Source organism: Pristis pectinata, chromosome 8 (assembly GCF_009764475.1).
Source record: "Pristis pectinata isolate sPriPec2 chromosome 8, sPriPec2.1.pri, whole genome shotgun sequence".
Classification (NCBI taxonomy): Eukaryota; Metazoa; Chordata; class Chondrichthyes; order Rhinopristiformes; family Pristidae; genus Pristis; species Pristis pectinata.
In genome coordinates, this window is record NC_067412.1 from 9294125 (window position 1) to 9313838 (window position 19714).

At 42.1% G+C, this 19714-nt stretch overlaps 1 protein-coding gene across 1 annotated transcript in view; it reads right to left on the reverse strand.

The window, feature by feature from the left end:
* Nucleotides 1-19714, reverse strand: part of cacna1ha (calcium channel, voltage-dependent, T type, alpha 1H subunit a) — a 257588-nt gene that overhangs the window by 13400 nt on the left and 224474 nt on the right. Inside the window, exons 26-30 of the mRNA XM_052022258.1 lie at nucleotides 19072-19205; nucleotides 14506-14576; nucleotides 4079-4157; nucleotides 3622-3743; nucleotides 179-508 (exon numbers count right to left, since the gene is read on the reverse strand). Coding sequence (XP_051878218.1) covers nucleotides 179-508; nucleotides 3622-3743; nucleotides 4079-4157; nucleotides 14506-14576; nucleotides 19072-19205 — 736 coding nt within the window. The remainder of the gene's footprint in view (nucleotides 1-178; nucleotides 509-3621; nucleotides 3744-4078; nucleotides 4158-14505; nucleotides 14577-19071; nucleotides 19206-19714) is intronic.

Sequence of the window (19714 nt, forward strand, 5' to 3'; positions counted from 1 at the left end):
CCTGCTTTTCTTACTTGATAGATCAGAAGTGTTTGCAGCCTATGCTTCTAATTCAAGTGAAGGTACCACATCTTTCTCGAGGTAATTCTGAACGCTTTTCAATTATGCCGCCAAGATTTGATCAACAAGCCAGCTGATGATCATTCTGAGTAAAATATTCAAACAAAATCACACCCACCGTTAATTGTTTTACGTGTACTGGTGATTCAAATCTTAGTGAATCCTGGCTAGATCCCGTGCCTCTGCTGTCAGGGGTAGGGTTTTGCCCAATGTTGCTGGATGGAGTTCCCTGTGCACGTAACATTTCCAGCTCAATTTCGGCATCAAGTTCGGCATCTTCTTTGGCTTCCTTGTTGCTCTCTTCCAAATGCTTCATTAGCACGGCGACCACAACGTTGACCAGCACAAACTGAGCAATTAGAACAAACGTGACAAAGTAGACAGGCGAGAAGAAAGGGAGGTAGGTGAGGCAATGCCTATCCTCACTTCCACATTCTCGCAATGTATCCTGCAAAAACACAGAGGGAGTAACGAGTTAGCTTTTAGTGACAATGCCTTCTGTTGGTGCACCATTTTCAATGAGGTGACATTTTCCCAAGGTTTTCAACATGGTGAAAATGGATGGAAGGAGTTAAGGTAAGGAGAGTCATGGTGAAACATGTGCGCTTTTGGTTCTGGGGGAAGAGGCATCATGGTGAGAGATTCAACAAGAGGTCAAGGACAAGACAGCTCGAAGCTCAGGCCCTTAAAGTAGGACAGAGAGAAAATGGGGTCACCCAGTTCAGGATGATGAGGAGGAATTTTCTCTCTCACAGTGTCATGAGTCCTTTGAATTCTCTCCTCTGAAGAGCTATGGAGGCTGAATCAATGAATATGCTACGGCTGAAATAGACGGACTTCTGGAACTCTGGAAAGTAGAGGATTACAGAGGTCAGGCAGGAGAGTAAAGTTATGGCCAAGATCAGGTCGGCTATGATCTTACTGAATGACAGAGCAGACTTGAGGGGTTGTACGGCTGAATCCTTCTATTCCTTATGTTCATTGTCTGAGAAACTAAAGCTGGACAAGTGGAGAGCACACAGTGGAGAGAAAGAGACAGAGAGACAGAGAGAGAGAGAGAGAGAGAGAGAGAGAGAGAGAGAGAAAGAGAAAGAGAGAACACTGGGCTGGTGGAAATCTGAATGGGAAAGAGGGTTTGCAAATGATATTAATGATTTGGAATTCTGTCAGACACGGAGGAGAGATGTGATGGGAAGCCAGGTTTAGTGAGGGATGGGATGAAGGTTGAATGATAAAGTTACACAAGGAATATTGGATGAGAAAGAAAATGCTGGAAATATTCAATACATTAAAGGTCTCCATTTCTTTATATTTTTACATCAGAATTTGAAAATAATGTTGTACTTACCTGTAAAACATAAGGCCACATTATTTGGCACTTTGTTCTTCAATAGAATATTTAGTGAATGTCATCATTTTACTGAGGCTAGCAAAGTTTAACATTTATTGCAATACCCCCTTAAGAAATGAAGAACGTGTGCGCTGAAGGGCTTGTAAATAACCCTCAGGTGCAGGTTACACTGATAGACCAATCACACTTCACCCCTGTAATCCCAGCCAAAGCCACATGATAAAATCAGTGCAATGACTATTCCTAACAGTCTGTAATTGTACATTTAGTCGGTATTGTTAGGTGGTGGGTCTCTCTTTTAAAAACCTACTAGGTATTTCCTTCTATGATGTGACTTCTGACTGCTGTCCTCTTTATCTCTTTAGGGAATCAAGTTGATCATTAGTAAATTCTCTCTCGTGAGGCTGCTGTACCTGGTTCAATCATAATTATAATAATTTTACTGAACATTTTAAAGAGACTGTTCTCACGTGAAGATCCTTTCACTTTCTGTGAAATGCAGGTGTCATCATTTTGAAAGGAGATTATTAGTTCAAATGACTACAGTCCATGATATTGGAGTTTTAAGCTTTATCCATTCCAAGCTCAGCACAAACATGTAGCCTGAGATGGTCATGCAACTGTTTCAAGAAGAATATAATTAAAATTCCCATTTTTAACCCAATGTATGAACCCCAGCAGAATGATAAATTGCAATATAATGTGAAGGACATAAAAGCAAGAATTAGTTTTATCTCAGCCTTGTCGTGGTAAAATACCAATATCTTACTCCCTGTAATGGATGTAGTTCCTTTGTAGATTAAACACCCATAAAAGGTCACAGCTCATCTAACAAATGCGATTAGTTTCTTTGAATTCCTATCCACCCTGGGTAGATCCCCAGTGGTATGTCATTATCATTTTGGACTTGTATCCCTGTCAATTCCGCAAATGCAGGCTTAACCAAGTTAACCAACCTATAGTCAGATTTTTCAGGAAGCCTGTCAAAAGAAAAATCATTGATAACTCTGTCAGTGACAAGAAGATTCATCGGGGTGAGGGAAATAGACCTTTAGGGAGTGACTTGAATGATTACTCAGACCAAACAAAGTCAACCATCTGAATAGAGCTGTCATTGATCTCACAGAGTCATACAGCACAGAAATAGGCCCTTCAGCCCATCACCTCCATGCCAACCATCAAGTATCTATTTATACTATGTCCATTTACCAACACTTGGCCATATTCTGGGTTGTCATCCTAAATGACTTCCCAACCAAAGGTGAAAATGCAACGTCATCTCTTTATTTGAAATTGTTCTCCCTTCAGGACTAGGACCCGGTGGCTTGCTCCCAAGACTGTTTTTTGTTTTGACTAGTGCTACTCTGTGTTCAACTGCAGGAAAGATTCAGATGCCTTGCCCATTATTTTCTCTTTTCTACCTCCTGCCAGCTCTGTTCACTGACAACCAGCACAGCTGGTAGCAGGTGGGTACAGAGACAAACCAGGAACAAGCCCACCTTCATTGTTCAGTGGCAGCAAACTGAATAATGTCAACAAACCAACAAAAATAACAATAGTACCATCAGTAGTGTTTACAGGAGGCGCTGCCTTAAGAAGGCAACATCCATCATCAAAGATCCCCACCATCTGGGACATGCTGTCTTCTTGTAGCTACCATCGGGCAGGAGTCCCACACCACCAGGTTCAAGAACAGCTACTTCCCTTCAACTATTCAGTTCTTGAACCAACCTGCACAATCCTAATCACAAAAGTTTAGCAAAACTATGACAACTTTGATCACTTTGCACTAAAATAGACTTTGTTTTCTTCTAATTGTGTTCTTCCTTGTAAAAATTGTGTATAATTTATGTTTATGTTTTTCTTATGAATGCTGCTTACATGATGCTATGTGCCTGTGATGCTGCTGCAAGTAAGTTTTTCATTGCACCTGTGCTTACATGTACTTGTGTGTAGAACAATGAACTCGACTTTGACTATGAATGTCGATAACCAACCCACATCTTCCCTGTAACATTTACTTTCAAAAACATTATCTCAGAATATATTTCAAAGTAGATATTAATAATTACAAATGAACAAACCAAAGCGACTTGAGTATAAATACAAGTAAGTGAGATCATTCAGTTTTTCTCAGGACGTTATAATTAATAGGTTCCTGGCGAATTACTAATGCTTGAACTGACAGTTCAGTGGAATTAATTACATACCTTCATTATTCCATTCCAGTTATCACCAGTAGACACTCGGAATAAAGTAAGAAATGCCATCCCGAAATTCTCGAAAGTTGCATGTCGACTCAAACCCTCGCATGGATTTTCATCATTACACACTGAAGGGCAAAATAATCCAATTCCATTTATTAAAGACCAACAATTTCCATATTCCAAATGTCTATTGATGTAGTTCACTTTTTAGTTGAACATTTGCTGTTTTGTATTAACCTTTAGATCAGAATTATTCTGTGACATTGTAAGCAAACGGGATGCAGTATTACATTTTACCTTTAGAATGAAGAATGCTACACTGCATCAAACCCCGCCAGACTGTTCAGCTGAATAAGTTACTGCAGTTTCATCTACATTAAAATAAAACACACAAACTCGCAAATACTAATTATTCCTTCTCACTGGATATAATGAGGAGATCGGTCAATTAAAGTCTCACCCAGTTTTCCGAAGAGTTCAACTCCAAGAGCCGCGTAGATAAAAAACAAAAGCATGAACAATAAACCAAGGTTTCCCACCTGAAATGTAAAAGAAGAAAAATCTTAAAGAATCTTAAAGAATGCAGAGAGATCAATGTGCACAAACTGATGCATGGTATCATTTAAATTCTGCGAGCATTTGAGTGTACAGGACCAAATAGATTTTCCTTCAAAGGGATAGCACAGGCTAGAGAAACAAAAGACTGCAGATGCTGGAATTTAGGTGAAAAACACGATGATGCCGGAGGAACTCAGCAGGCCAGGCAGCATCTGTGGAGAAAAGCAGGCGGTCAACGTTTCGGGTCAGGACCCTTCTTCAGGGACTGAAGATAGGAAAAGGGGGAAGCCCAATACATATATGAGGGAAAAGCAGAGCAGTGATAGGTGGACAAAAGAGGGGAGGCGGGGTGGGCACAGGGTGGTGATAGGTAAGAGATAGTGATAGGCAGGTGCGGGGGGAGGAGGGGCGAGCAGATCTTGACCCAAAACGTTGACTGCCTGCTTTTCCCCACAGATGCTGCCTGGCCTGCTGAGTTCCTCCAGCATCACTGTGTTGTTCAGATAGCATAAGCTCACTGGGCTGGATGGTCTTCTGCCTTGTAAGATCTGATGTCCTTATATTTTAAAATAGGAGATACAGGTGTTTGGCATATAATGGGATAGAGCTTGCTGAACCTGGCACATGCCTTGCATGGGTCACACTAGCCTGTTGCAACCTCATGGTTCCCAAGCGCCCCAGAGGTTTCAGTGCCACAGCCATCCTGCGAGATGGAATGGTTTATGAATGGTGGCCAGGACTCAACCAGTAGATCCTTAAGATCCACTGGGGGATGGGTCAAAGGCACCTGTCTTTCACTATCTCTTACCTGCATCTACCTATCACCACCTTGTGCTTACCCCGCCTCCCCTCTTTTGTCCACCTATCACTGCTCTGCTTTTTCCTCCTATATATTGGTCTTCCCCTTTTCCTACCTTCAGTCCTGAGAAAGGGTCCTGACCCGAAACGTTGACTGCCTACTTTTCTCCACGGATGCTGCCTGGCCTGCTGAGTTCCTCCAGCATCACAGTGATTTTCATTCTTGGACTCTTAATTTTACCTCTCATGGTTATTCCATTAGAGTCACTTCAGCAATCCTGTTTGCACTACCTCAGTTTGCACATTCTGTTGCTTTGCCCTCATCACTGTAGCTGTTGTTGCATTTATTATTACCATGTATGCTGTTTAGTCTGTGAGCTTCACATGAGCAAGGAATTTCATTGTACCCTGGTGTACATGACAATAAACAAATCTGAATCTTTAACATGCTTAATGATGATTGTGTGGGTGGGGTGCTCCTGTCAAATCTAAGCCCTTGCCCCACATTACCCAGACTAATCCTGATCTATGTCTATGTTCCAGGTTACGACAGCCTCTATTAATAGAGTAGATCAGGAAATATCTGTGAGCTGTTGTTAGGGCACTGATTCTGGGATTTGTTCACACCTCAGCAGACAGAATTGGGTTGTCAAAAAAGACACAATTAAGCACTAAATATCTTTTGTCAGAAGTGTGCAATACAATAAATTGATTGAATGCCAATTAATCCAGGAAACTATGTGCTGGGCCATTTAATCAAAGAATGAAAGATGTTTTTTACTGAGGGAACTCCAGACAAAGATTGTTTTATGACTAGCCCCAAGAACAAAAGCTGTAACAACACAACATCACAGAGGTTAAACTACCATGTTTTTCTTCATTACATCAATAAGGGGATTATTTCAGGGATTTTTTAGTGACTTAATTTCATAGAACATAGAACATTACAGCACAGTACAGGCCTTTCAGCCCACGATGTTGTGCCAACATTTTATCCTGCTCTAAGATCTATCTAATTCTTCCCTCCCACATAGCCCCCTATTTTTCTATCATTCATGTGTCTATCTAAGAGTCTCTTAAATGTCCCTAATGTATCTGCCCCACAAACTCTACTGGCAGTGCATTCCATGCACCCACCACTTTCTGTGTAAAAAACTTACCCCTGACATCCCCCTTATATCTTCCTCCGGTCACCTTAAAATTATGTACCCTCGTGTTAGCCATTGTCGCACTGGGAAAAAGCCTCTGACTGTCCACTCAGTCTATGCCTCTTATCATCTTGTAGACTTGTATCAAGTCACCTCTCATCCTCCTTCTCTCCAAAGAAAAAAGCCCAAGCACACTCAACCTATCCTCATAAGACATGCTCTCCAATTCAGGCAACATCCTGGTAAATCTCCTCTGCACCCTTTCTAAAGCTTCCACATCCTTCCTATAATGAGGTGACGAGAACTGAACACAGTACTCCAAGTGCGGTCTAACCAGGGTTCTATAGAGCTGCAACATCACCTCACGGCTCTTGACCTCAATACCCCGACTAATGAAGGCCAACACACCATACGCTTTCTTAACAACCCTATCGACCTGTGCGGCAACTTTGAGGGATCTATGGACATGGACTCCAAGATCCCTCTGTTCCTCCACACTGCTAAGAGTCCTACCATTAACCTTGTATTCTTCTTTTGAATTCGATCTCTCAAAGTGTATCACTTCACACTTATCCAGGTTGAACTCCATCTGCCACTTCTCAGCCCAGGTCTGCTTTCTATCAATATCCTGTTATGATCTACAGCAACCTTCTACACTATCCACAACACCACCAACCTTTGTATCATCAGCAAACTTACTAACCCACCCTTCCACATCCTCATCCAAGTCATTTATAAAAATCACAAAGAGCAGGGGTCCCAGAACAGATCCCTGCGGAACACCACTGGTTACCGACCTCCAGGCAGAATGAGCTCCAATTCTGAGCCAATTCTGAATCCACACAGACAGACTTCCCTGGATCCCATGCCTCCTGACTTTCTGAATGAGCCTTCCATGAGGAACCTTATTAAACGCCTTACTAAAATCCATGTGCACCACATCCATTATTCTAACTTCATTAATGTGCTTTGTCACATCCTCAAAGAAATCAATCAGGCTCGTGAGGCACGACCTGGTCCTCACAAAGCCATGCTGACTGTCCCTAATCAGCCTATGCTTCTCCAAATACCCATAGATCCTGTCTCTAAGAATCTTCTCCAGCAATTTGCCCATCACTGAAATAAGACTCACTAGTCTGTAATTCCCAGGGTTATCCCTACTCCCTTTCTTAAACAAAGGAAAAACATTTGCCACCCTCCAATCATCTGGCACTACTCCTGCGGCCAGTGAGTTACAAGATTTCATGTTAAAAGATTAGGCTCATTGATTAGCACTTTGAATGCTGACATAGTACAGTACAGCATAGGAACAGGCCCTTTGGCCCACAATATCTGCCCCAAACACGATGCTGAATTAAACTAAACCCTTCTGCCTGCATGATCCACATTCCTCTATCCCCTGCATATTCATGTGCCTAAGATAAGATAAGATCTCTTTATTAATCACATGTACATCGAAACACACAGTGAAATACATCTTTTGCGTAGAGTGTTCTGGGGACAGCCCGCAAGTGTCGCCACGCTTCCGGCGCCAACATAGTATGCCCACAGCTTCCTAACCCATACATCTTTTGGAATGTGGGAGGAAACCGGAGCACCCGGAGGAAACCCACGCAGACACGGGGAGAGCGTACAAACTCCTGACAGACAGTGGCCTGAATTGAACCCGGGCCGCTGGTGCTGTAATAGCATTACGCTAACCGCTGCACTACAGTGCCTGCTCTACACTACCTTGCTTGCCCTCTTAAACAGCCTCTTAAATGCCACTATCGTACCTGCTTCCACCACCACCCCAACAGCTCGTTCCAGACACCTACTGCCCTCTGTGTAAAAAAACTTGACCCACATCTCCTTTAAGCTATCCCTACCTCCTCTAGTGCTTGACATTTCTACCTTGGCAAAAAGATTCTAACTTATACAAAGGAATTTCAGTCTCCAGTCCAAATGGTTTTATTTGCTTTTAGCTCCTCCATTGCAACAAAACTATTTGGAGCATTTACATAATAAAATTCTGCAGAAGCACTTGGGATGTGTAGTCAAAAACTCATCTTGCAGTGAAATATCACATCAAGGTTATGGAGAATGTTGCTCAGCTTTAGAACGTTGACAGTGAGAGGATAGAATTCAATGGCAAGGAAGCAGACTCTGTGGCAATGATTAAAGACAATGGCTTTGAGAACTACATGAAGGTTACAGCACCAGAGACGGCCATTCAGTCTATTGAGTCTGAGGCTGGGTTGCTGGTGCTCTGCTAGCTGTGCCATTGTGCTCTGTTCTGCGCTCCCCCTCTTCTGCATGAGAAACACTGTACAAATTTGACTGTAACCTTGATAAATTCTCTAAGTATTTTATGGTGAAGTGCTTGTTGGTACTGTTTATGGAAATCAATACACTACAAGCCTTAGACTGTCTGAAACACTTCCATTACACTGAAATCCGATCTCAGCTAATCATACAGATTATTTTGTAATACATGGAAAAAGTTAATTAATTCAGCTGTTTTGTTATTTGTCTGAGATGTTAATTTGAGCATTTATTAGATTTTTCAATCGGGAACCCTCCATTAAAAACCTGGACTGGTTTAAACGTGACTATGTTCATACTCAGGAGGGAGGCAGCTTGGAATGAATACTGTCAGTGTAAAGCAAATCAATTAAGACTCAGCAACAGATCAGTGACTTCTTTCAAGTGAACATGCAAAGAAAAATATAAATTGCTTTGAAAGTTATCACATTCCCAGGTAAAATAATAGTTTTGCACAAATCCCGCTGCAAAATCAATTTAGTTTGAGATATTTTAAACTGGTAAACTGAATTGACAACTATTGTTTTATAATTTCTACATTGGCAATCATGGACTCATTGCAACTCATGAAATTAGAAGTGAGAACCATTGATTTTGAAAGTTTAGCTCAGATACCCAAGATGGATAGGAAAGGTTTGGAGGGATATGGGCCAGATGTGGGCAAATGGGACTAGCCTAGGTGGACACCTTGGTCGGCAGGGGTGAGTTGGGCCGAAGGGCCTGGTTCCGTGCTGTATCACTGTATGACTCTATGACCTGTTCTGTAATGTGTTCTGAACTGTATTCTGAACTGAAATGTAACTAAGTTCTGAAGGGATATACTGGAACTTCTACTTAGCATGGTAGTTGTAGGAATTAACACATCCAAGGACAGAACAGGTTATACAATAAGCCATTCACTTTATCCCAATATCCTTGTGCAATGGTCTTTGTTTTGCATTCTGACCTGTTCTAATTATCTGTGAGAATGTAGTGTTAGATTGTGAAAGATTGCTATCCATGTTCAGGAGGTGCACCGCCAGGGGTCAGAAGAGAGGCTCTCCAATTCAGGACAGAGATGAGAATAACTTTTTACATCCAGAGGGCAGTGAATCTCTGCCAACGAGTAGCTCAGTCGCTCAGTATATTCAAGAGAGAGACCGATAGATTCTAGATACTAAGGGAAGCTAGGGATCTGGAGTTAGTAGTGCTGAGGTAACAGTCCAGACATTTTGAATAGCAGAGCAGCCACAGGGCTGAATCGCCTACTCCTGATTTTATTTATCTTCTTATCTTTGGGGAGAAACTCTGGTGTTAGAGGCACTGCCTCATGAAGGCAACATCCATCATCAAAGATCCCCACCATCCGGGCCATGCCATCTTCTTGCAGCTACCATTGGGCAGGAGGTACAGAAGCCTGAAGTCCCACACCACCAGGTTCAGGAACAGCTACTTCCCTTCAACCATTCGGTTCTTGAACCAACCTGCACAACCTTAATCACTACAGTTTAGCAACACTATAACCACTTTGATCACTTTGCACTAAAATGGGCTCCTTTTTTGTTCTAATCGTGTTGTTTATTGTAAAAATTGGTTATAATTTGTGTTTAATTTATGCTTTTCTTGTGAATGCTGCTTTATGATGCTGCTGCTAGTAAGTTTTTCAATGTACCTGTGCATAAAAGTACTTGTGCATATGACAATTAAGTCGACTTTGATTTTGACCTTGACATCAATGAACAAATGGAGAAGGACACCTAAATAAGGATGAAAAGCACCTTGGAGATGATGATGTCGCCATGCATTCACTGTCCTTTGTTCTCTGAGACACAACCTCTCCTCCTTCCTCAGAACCAAGACTCCTCCCTTCACCCATAAACACCACACCCTCCCCATCCACCAGTGATCCTCCCCACTCACGACCAATGCCCCTCCCCACCGACAAGTAACAATAGTCCCTTATCCAAAATCACCACACCCTCCCCACCCACAACCGCAAGAAACTGCAGAGAGTTGTGGACACAGCTCAGCACATCACGGAAACCAGCCTCCCCTCCATGGACTCTGTCTACACTTCTCACTACCTCAGTAAAGCAGCCAACATAATCAAAGACACCATCCTCCCCAGACATTCTCTCTTCTCCCCTCTCCCATCAGGCAGAAGATACAAAAGCCTGAAAGCGTGTACCACCAGACTCAAGGACAGCTTCTATCCCACTGTGATAAGACTATTGAACGGACCTCTTGAATGATAAGATAGACTCTTGACCTCACAATCTACTTTGTCATGGCCTTGCACCTTATTGTCTGCCTGCACTGCACTTTCTCTGTAACTGTAACACTTTATTCTGCATTATGTTGTTGTTTTTCCCTTGTGCTACCTCAATGTACTGATGTGATGAAATGATCTGTATGGATGGCATGCAAAACAAAGTTTTTCATTCTACCTCAGTACTTGTGACAATAATAAACCAATTACCAATTTAACCTCTCCACCTACAATTACCCTCACACCTACACCTACACCACCCCCTGCCCCCCACCGAGATGCTCCTAAAATTCATTTGCCTATCAACAACGACAACATCTGTCACGAGCCAGGATGAGGAAGTTCTTTAAAAAGTCTTGCTTTAACTTGATATATTTAGGACTGGTAGCTTGGTAAAGTTTGACTGACCACGCATCTGAAAACAGGATTTTCATATAAAAATATAAGCATTTTGAATCACAATGTCAGTTCAACAAGTGACATTTGAAAAGTATATGAAACCAGTGACATTTACAAAAATAGCCAGGACCAGTTCCGATAGATTGGGGCTTTGTTGCAGTCTTTCAAGAATGATCCATTAGTGTCCTCCTGGCAAATGTTGCGGTTTGATTTCTGAAGCCTCCTGAAGGTGTATGAATGAGTGGAAGTGGTGGAAACTCTCAAAACTGATGAATTCTGCCGTAAACTTGAAGCAGGTTTGTGAACATCATCTACAAGAACAACCTTCTTAAAACAAACACACAGGGAAATCTTGGAATCTCAATTTGCTCCAAATTCAACTTATGCTAAAAAAAAATTCAGCTATTTGCAATAATTACATTGATGGCCAAGAAATTGTGCCAAACAAGATTCAAGTTTATCCTTCTGTGGTGTTGTTCTCCGAGAGTGGCGCTAAACATGCACCCGTTCAATCACACTGCAGTTCGTTGGGTAATCAGGAGGTGAACTACTTGCATCTGACTTGGTCTGATAAATAGAGCCATGCAACATGGAAACAGGCCCTTTGGCCCAACTCATCCATGCCGACTGAGCTGTCTACCTGAGCTTGTCCCGTTTGCCTGCATCTGGCCCATATCTCTCTAAACCTTTCCTACCCAAGTACCTGTCTAAATGCCTTTTAAACACTGTAATTCTATCCACCTTTACCACTTCCCCTGGCAGCTCGTTCCATTTACCCACCACCCTCTGTGTGAAAAACTTACCCCTCAGTTCCCTCTCATCTCAAACCTGTGCCCTGCAGTCTAAGACTCCCCCACCCTGGTAAAAATACTGTGACCATTCACCCAATGAATGCCCCTCAAACAAAGGAGTTACATGGCTAGCCCAGTTGAGACTCTGGTCAATGGCTAACCTCACCCTTAATGGTGAGGCGGTCAGTGAAGCTGATGTCATTTAACATCCAATGTCAGGTAGTTTTGTTCTTCCCTGCTCCAGATGGCCATTGTCTGACTCTGGTGCAATGCAACCAGAGTAACATACTGCAATGCAAATGTTACTTCCCAATCACTGGCCCATGAGTGGATGTTATCCAGATCTGGCTGCATGCAATAACAGGCTGTTTCATAGAACATACAACATTACAGCACAGTACAGGCCCTTCGATCCACAATGTTGTACCAATATTTTATCCAGCCCTAATATCTATCTAACCCTTCCCTCCCATTTAGCCCTCCATTTCTCTATTATTCATGTGTCTATCTAAGAGTCTCTTAAATTTCCCTAATGTATCTGCCCCCACAACCTCTGCTGGCAGTGCGTTTCACACACCCACCACTCTCTGTGTAAAAAACTTACCCCTGACATCCCCCTTATATCTTCCTCCAATCATCTTAAAGTTATGTCCCCTCGTGTTAGCCATTTTTGCACTGGGAAAAAGTCTCTGACTGTCCACTCGATCTGTGCCTCTTATCATCTTGTTCACCTCTATCAAGTCACCTCTCATCCTCCTTCTATCCAAAGAGAAAAGCCCGAGCTCACTCAACCTATCCCCATAAAACATGCTCTCCAATCCAGGCAGCATCCTGGTAAATCTCCTTTGCACCCTCTAGTAAAGATATCTTATCTTATCTTACCTAAAGCTTCCACATCCTTCCTATAATGAGGTGACCAGAACGGAACACAATAGCCCATAGCGTTCAGCAATATTTTCATTGGCCCATTGAAAGATCCTGGGTAGTCTTGGCTTGACATGTAGCAGGAATTGGGCTATGTCAGAGATTCAGGAGGTAATTTTCACAGAAAAGATTTCATTGTAATGGGTGGGATAACTCCACTTTATTCAGGCTCCTTGCCGCGGAAAGAATAACCTTTTGTCTGCACACATTGGAGCCTAAACTCTTAATTTCCAAGGTCGACTAGGGCATAACCGTAGAACCTGACCCAAACCAGACCTGACTACAGCCAGTCCCAACCAACCCCAGTCTGAATACTTGTAAACTTCTTAATCATAGCCAACCTCACTATCACTGTAAATAAAATAATCTCAAACATGCTATTTGATCTGTCTGAGAAAGACCAACAACAGAGAATACAAGTGATAATTGAACCATAGAACCATAGAACAATACAGCACAATACAGGCCCTTCAGCCCACCATGTCGTGCCTCCCAACGTGAGCAAATCATCCTGAAATTAAATTAGAGAGTGCTAGAAATACTCAGCAGTCTGGACAGCATCTGTGGAGAAAAAACAGGATCAACATTTCAGGTTGATGATTTCTCATCAGCACCAGTTCACTGACCTGAGACATTAAACCTCCTTCTGTCACCACAGATGCTGCCTGACCTTCTGAGTATTTCCAGAACTCACTTTTTCATTTTAATTTCCTATGTTTGCAGTATTTTTCTTTGGGACAGATCACCCTGATCTGCATAAAATGCAGAGCCAGACCAGCATGGAATGCGTCAACCCGATCTAAACTCAAGTGTGTCTTCAGAAAATGCCTGTACCTGAGCCTGATACTCAGTCACTTTCATTGTGTTCAGGTCAGGTGGACAGTATCCATGAGGTGGCCCGACTCTCTGAAGTCTAGAACCATTTATTTCTATTTGTGCTATCAACTCATCTATCTTGTTTTGAATGCTGCACACATTCAGATAAAGAGTCTTTATTTTTATCTGATCTTTCTGACCCCTGACACATTTTTAGGCAAGCTGCAAAAAGTGTGAAGGAAATGCACCTTCATGCCCAGATCATCCTTCCCTTGCTATCAGTGACTTCTGCATCAATTGCCAACACTACAGCCAGGCATGAACACAATGCAAGGAGAGCAACGAATGCCTAGCCTGCTTTAGGGAAGATTTCGACCCTGCAGACTTCATTAACAATAACTGCAGTCCAACCGTACCCTATGGTAGTTATAGAAAGGGTGACTAACTCTGATACAGGGTTTCAACCCTTAACATTGATAATTCCTTTCCCCCACAAATGCTGCTCAATCCACTGAGTTCCTCCAGCAGGTTATTTGTTAACTCTGTATATTCCTCCATAACATGAACATTGTTTAACATTCAATGTTTCAGAAGCCAAGAGTATAATAATTATACTATTAACGTTATATGCTACTTTTCAAAACAAATCCATATTTTCCTGCAATAATTACATATCTTTCATCAATATTTCTGGATGTTAGGCAGAGCTGCCGAAGCAAAACTGTTGGGTAAAAGAATGACATGACAAAGTTTTTTGAAGTTTGCAATTATGCTCTCATTGTTCAGAGTTCTGTTTCCTCAAAATATTATTGTTTAACATGCATGCCAACATTTAAGACCAAGAAAGTAATAGTGACACAAACACTGAATACTTAAATAGTATTAAAATTGCAGTGCATACCTGCGGCAAAGCCTGCACAACTGTGTCGAGTAAGGCTCTCATTCCAGTTGCCATCTTGAGTAGTTTCAGCACTAGGAAAGCAGAAAATTAACAAGACGCATTTAATATGGGTCGAGCCAAATAATTATTGAGTCATACAGCATGGAAGCAGGCCCTTCAGCTCACTGAGTTCAGATTAACCATCAAGCACCCATTAGCACTACTCCAATTTTTTTTACTTTCCTCACATTCCCAGCTACTCCCCTCAGATTCTACCCTTCGTCTACTCACTAGGGGAAATTTACAGTGGCCAATTAACCTGCAAATCTGCATATCATTGGGATTATTATAAATCAAGGTAATTATATAATGATGTAAATATTATAAATCAAGTATTGCAAAATATAAATGAAGAAAATTTATATTTTGTTTATATAATAATATAAATGAAGAAGATGAAGAAAAAACTGCTTTGTTGTGTTATTCAAAATATCATGATGGCATTTCTGTCTACTTTGGCTGGGTAGAAAGCATCTTATAGGTGCAGCACCAGCATGGAAATTTGGCAGAAAGTCACGCATTCATCGTCAAACCAGCTTAACTTCCCTTCTGCTGCAAATGGTCAGGTTCTGATATGAAACACAAAGTCTTTTGGAACACAGGAGGCTGCTGAATGACCTGATAAGGGTTTATAAAATGATGAGGAGCATAGATAGACCGTCAGAATCTTCCCAGGGTAGAGGAGTCTCGAACTAGAGGGTCAGAGAAACAAAGGACAGCAGGTGCTGGAATCTAGATGAAAAACGTGATGAAAATCTAGATGCAGGCCAGGCAGCATCCGTGGAGAAAAGCAGGCGGTCAACGTTTCTGGTCAGGACCCTTCTTCAGGACTGAAGATAGGAAAAGGGGAAGCCCAATATATAGGAGGGAAAAGCAGAGCAGTGATAGGTGGACAAAAGAGGGGAGGTGGGGGGGGGGGCACAGGGTGGTGATAGGTAGATGCAGGTAAGAGATAGTGATAGGCAGGTGCGGGGGAGGAGGGGAGAGCAGATCCACCGGGGGATGGGTCAAAGGTAAGGAGAGAGAGGGAAATAAAAAGGGGTAGAAAAAAGAGAGAGAGGCTAGGAAAGGGTGCTGCTGCTGCTGCTGTCTGTGTGGAGTTTGCATGATCTTCCTGTGACCTCAATGATTTCCTCCTGATGCTCCAGTTTCCTCCCACATCCCAAAGACATGCCGGTTGGTAAGTTAACTGGCCACTGTAAACAGCCCTTACTATAGAGGTGAACAGTAGAATCTAGGGTGTGTTGATGCAAACTTGGGGAGACATTACAGGGAAAATTATTGTGGGAATGCAAGTTGGCATAGACTCAGTGGGCTGAATGGCCTCCTTCTTTATCATAAGGAAAGAATGAACAAAAAAATAGAAACTAACAGTTCCCAGAATGATACACATTTCTAACACAGAGGATAAATATCTCTCCAGTCCAAAGTTTGGCTATCTGTTTGAAGAGGACAGCTAATGTGATGGATGTATCATTATTTGGAATGTCAATTGGGTTCCAAATTAAATGCACCATCAGGTTTCTAATGGGAAGTGGGCTGATACTGTCTATGAATTAAATGAGGCATCTTACAGACTGAAGAAAAGCTCTTCATCTCATTACCCTGAGACTGAGTTGATCACAAAGCCAGACTGAGCTGGATTCAACCTGTTACCTGGAGCCACCAAGTGGACCCAGCACATCCACGCTCTCATGCGGAAAGGCAAGTTCTCTGGCCCTCTGCACCCTCCAATCAAACAACCAGGCTTCTAGCAGCACAATTCTGAAGCTCCACCTTCAACAGCCCCACCCCCCGACCATTTTGATGGAGGTTGCAGCAGAGCTATGCCGGCTGTCAAGGATTAATTAACTTTTAAATCTCTCTGTCATTCACAAATGTAGAAAAGATACTGAAAATGAAGTAAATGATTCAGGAAAATGATTCATTCAAAAAAAAGTTAATTGAGAGCTCAAAAACACCTGGCAATATTTAAAAAGACTGAAGTGTTCAGATGATGTGAGATTTAGAGGAGTTGTAGATAGCAAAGAAATTTGTCAAACAATACTGCAGGATAAAGATCAGTTGGAGATATGGGCAGAGAAATGGCAGGTTATCCAGACAAGCACAAAGTGATACATTTTGGAGCGAATGCAAGAGGAAAGTATACAGTAAATGGCAGGACCCCTAAGAACATTGATGTACCGAGGGACATTGAGATGCAAGTACATAGCTCTCTGAAAGTGGCAACACAAGGGAATAGGGTGTTAAAGAAGGCATATAGCATGCTTGCCTTCATTAGTTGGGGCATTGAATATAAAAGTTGGCTAGTCATGTTGCAGCTGTATAAAACCTGGGTTAGGCCACATTTGGAGTATTGCATGCAGTTCTGGTCACTGCATTACAAGAAAGATGTGAAGGTTTTGGAGAGGCTGCAGAAGAGGTTCACCAGGATGTTGCCTGGATTAGAGAGTATTAGCTATATGAAAAGGTTGGATAAACTTGAATTGTTTTCTCTGGAGCATCGGAGGCTGAGAGGTGACCTGATAGACGTATAAAAAATTTGAAAGGCATAGACAGTCAAAGTCTTTCCCAGAGTGGAAATATCAAATACCACTCTGTGGCGATTCCCCAGTACATAAGGCCAAGTGACAGACAGTAATAACAGATGTGGCACCAATGTGCCACTCAGTAACTCTTGGACCTCTGTACTCCGCAGTGGAACACGCACACAGATCTGAGCCTCACTGGCATTTCAACACATGAAAGTTGGAACTTCCTGGAATCGTCGGCTCCAAGCAGCAAAACTGACCCCATAGCATTCAGCAGGGTCTGCATTTAAACCCACAATGTGCTCTAAATTTCTGCATTTTTAAAGGTCAAAATATTCCACCAAATTGCTCACGTTGCGAAGCAGATGGGTCAACTATAAAATGGGTATTGAATGACTTTTGGACACAGAATAAATGAAATAGTACAAGTGAAGCTGGTCAGTGTAAGCATGTTCTTATAGATCCTTTCTTCTTGCTGTTTCTCTCTACTCCTCAGCTCTTGTGGTCACCTCTGTTCCTTTCTTTGTTCGACATTTTTCTGTACTGTTCTGCAATTTTCTCTTTCTTTTATTAGATGCTTTTTGGGTGAGAGGGGGTGAGAGAGCATAAATGGAGAACTGCAGCTTTCCATATGCAGGAGTACACTGTAAAGTGGGAAATGTAGGTTATAAATTAGCCACTAATGTTCAAAATGATCTGGAAGACCAAGTAGTGTGTCCATAGCCATCTCTAAAGATCCTGCTACACATCCAGTCCCTTGCTCTCTCCCTCCTGATTTGGTTCTTTCCCTGTGATATTTCAGTCTTTGCGAAATCTCTCTCCGACATGGTATTAATGCCGACACAAGAGATTCTGCAGATGCTGGAATCTGGAGCAAACACACACAACATGCTGGAGGAACCCAGCAGGTCAGGCAGAATCCATGGAGGGAAATAAACAGTCGGCGTTTCGGGTCAAGGGGGTCTCAACCTGAAACGTTGACTGTTTATTTCCCTCCATGGATGCTGCCTGACCTGCTGAGTTCCTCTAGCATTCTGTGTGAGTTGATGATATCAATGCTACCTTCTTTTGAACTAATGCTTGGAGCTTCTTCTAGTGTCATTCACTTGCCTCTATGTTCAGTTACCTTGTACTACTGCTACTCTTTTGTAGGGATGGAGACTGAAGTGAGTGAATTAGAACACAAAGCAGTCTATCCATTCCAAATTTTGGAACAAGACAGGTGGATTGAGACTGGAATGGCCCAATCTTGAAGCAGTGTCTAAGCAGCCCTGAGCTAGAGTGGATCAAACAGCAGGCATGACTGAGGAATGGGGTCTGAATGACTGGGAACAAATGGCGCAGAGGAAGGAGTAGGATCTAAACAGCTCCGTTATCAGGAATAGGATTAGTGGGCTGAGACGGGAAATAGAACAAGCTTGGGGACACATTTCTTTGGAAATGCTGACATGCTTGGTTGACAGAGATGCCATTATAGCCTGATCTGTAAACGGTGATGTTCCCTATTGAGACAAAAGCACGCCTCAAAAATCCCGACACAGGAAGAAAGATTAGGGTGCATAGGACGTGAGTATCATACTCAAATTATACAGATTTGTGTACTGTTATTTTACAAGTTTTATTCATCTGTGAAAAAATCCTGCCTGCAGCTAAAAATCCACCTCCCCCTTTATTACTTCTAGTGAATTAGGCCAGAGGCTTGAGTTGCCAATTGCCAGTGACGTTGGCATGATTCAAATCCCGAGGGAAACTCTACATCTGAACCATACCAGTTGATGCCAATTATGGTACCAGGTACCATCTGATTCCCATGCACAGATGACACTGGAAATGTCACAAGCTTTTTCTCTATTAATCTTTACAACATGCAAAATTACTCATAATAATTGGTAATCCAGAATGTGCAAGCTGGAAGGAGATAAATAAATACACTTAATTAAAAGAAAGCTTCTAGCGTAAACAAGAAACCTTTAAAAGACATAAGAGATAGTCGTACCTCTTGCAATCCGTAGTACTCTCATAATGCGAATGATAGTGGGGTTTATAGGGAGTGAGGCATTGATTTCAATTTCTTCCAGGGTTATTCCCATTATTGAGAGAAGCACAATAGCCAAATCCAGTTGATTCCACCTGAAAAATATAAAAGATCGTAGATAAAATACAAATTGCCAGAAATACTTAGCAGGTCAGGCAGTATCTCTGGAGAAAGAAGCAGGACTGACCTTTCAAGTCAATGCCCTATCTTCAGAACTTGGGAAAGTTAAGGATAAAACATATTTTAAGATGAGACAAAAGGGGGAATGAACAAAAAAAAAGGGAGATGTGTAATATATTGAAGGGCAAGAGTGATTGGGTGACAAAGGGGGTGTTGAATCTAGATGAAAGAGATCATGCAGTCTTATCATAGAGCATCTATAAATTCGAAGAATACTACAATTTAAGCTAATCTTGTACAGCATATACCACAGAAGCAAAGTTTATCATGAAATAAATCAGCTGCAATTGACCCAAAAATTCAACTTAACTTGCACCATGTATTGAGAAATGAATGAATACATTCTTGCTGCACACACTTTGCCAGGGATTGTGTCCACCTTTAAGGACTCGGCATCCAGAGATGCCTATATCCTTCAAGCAAG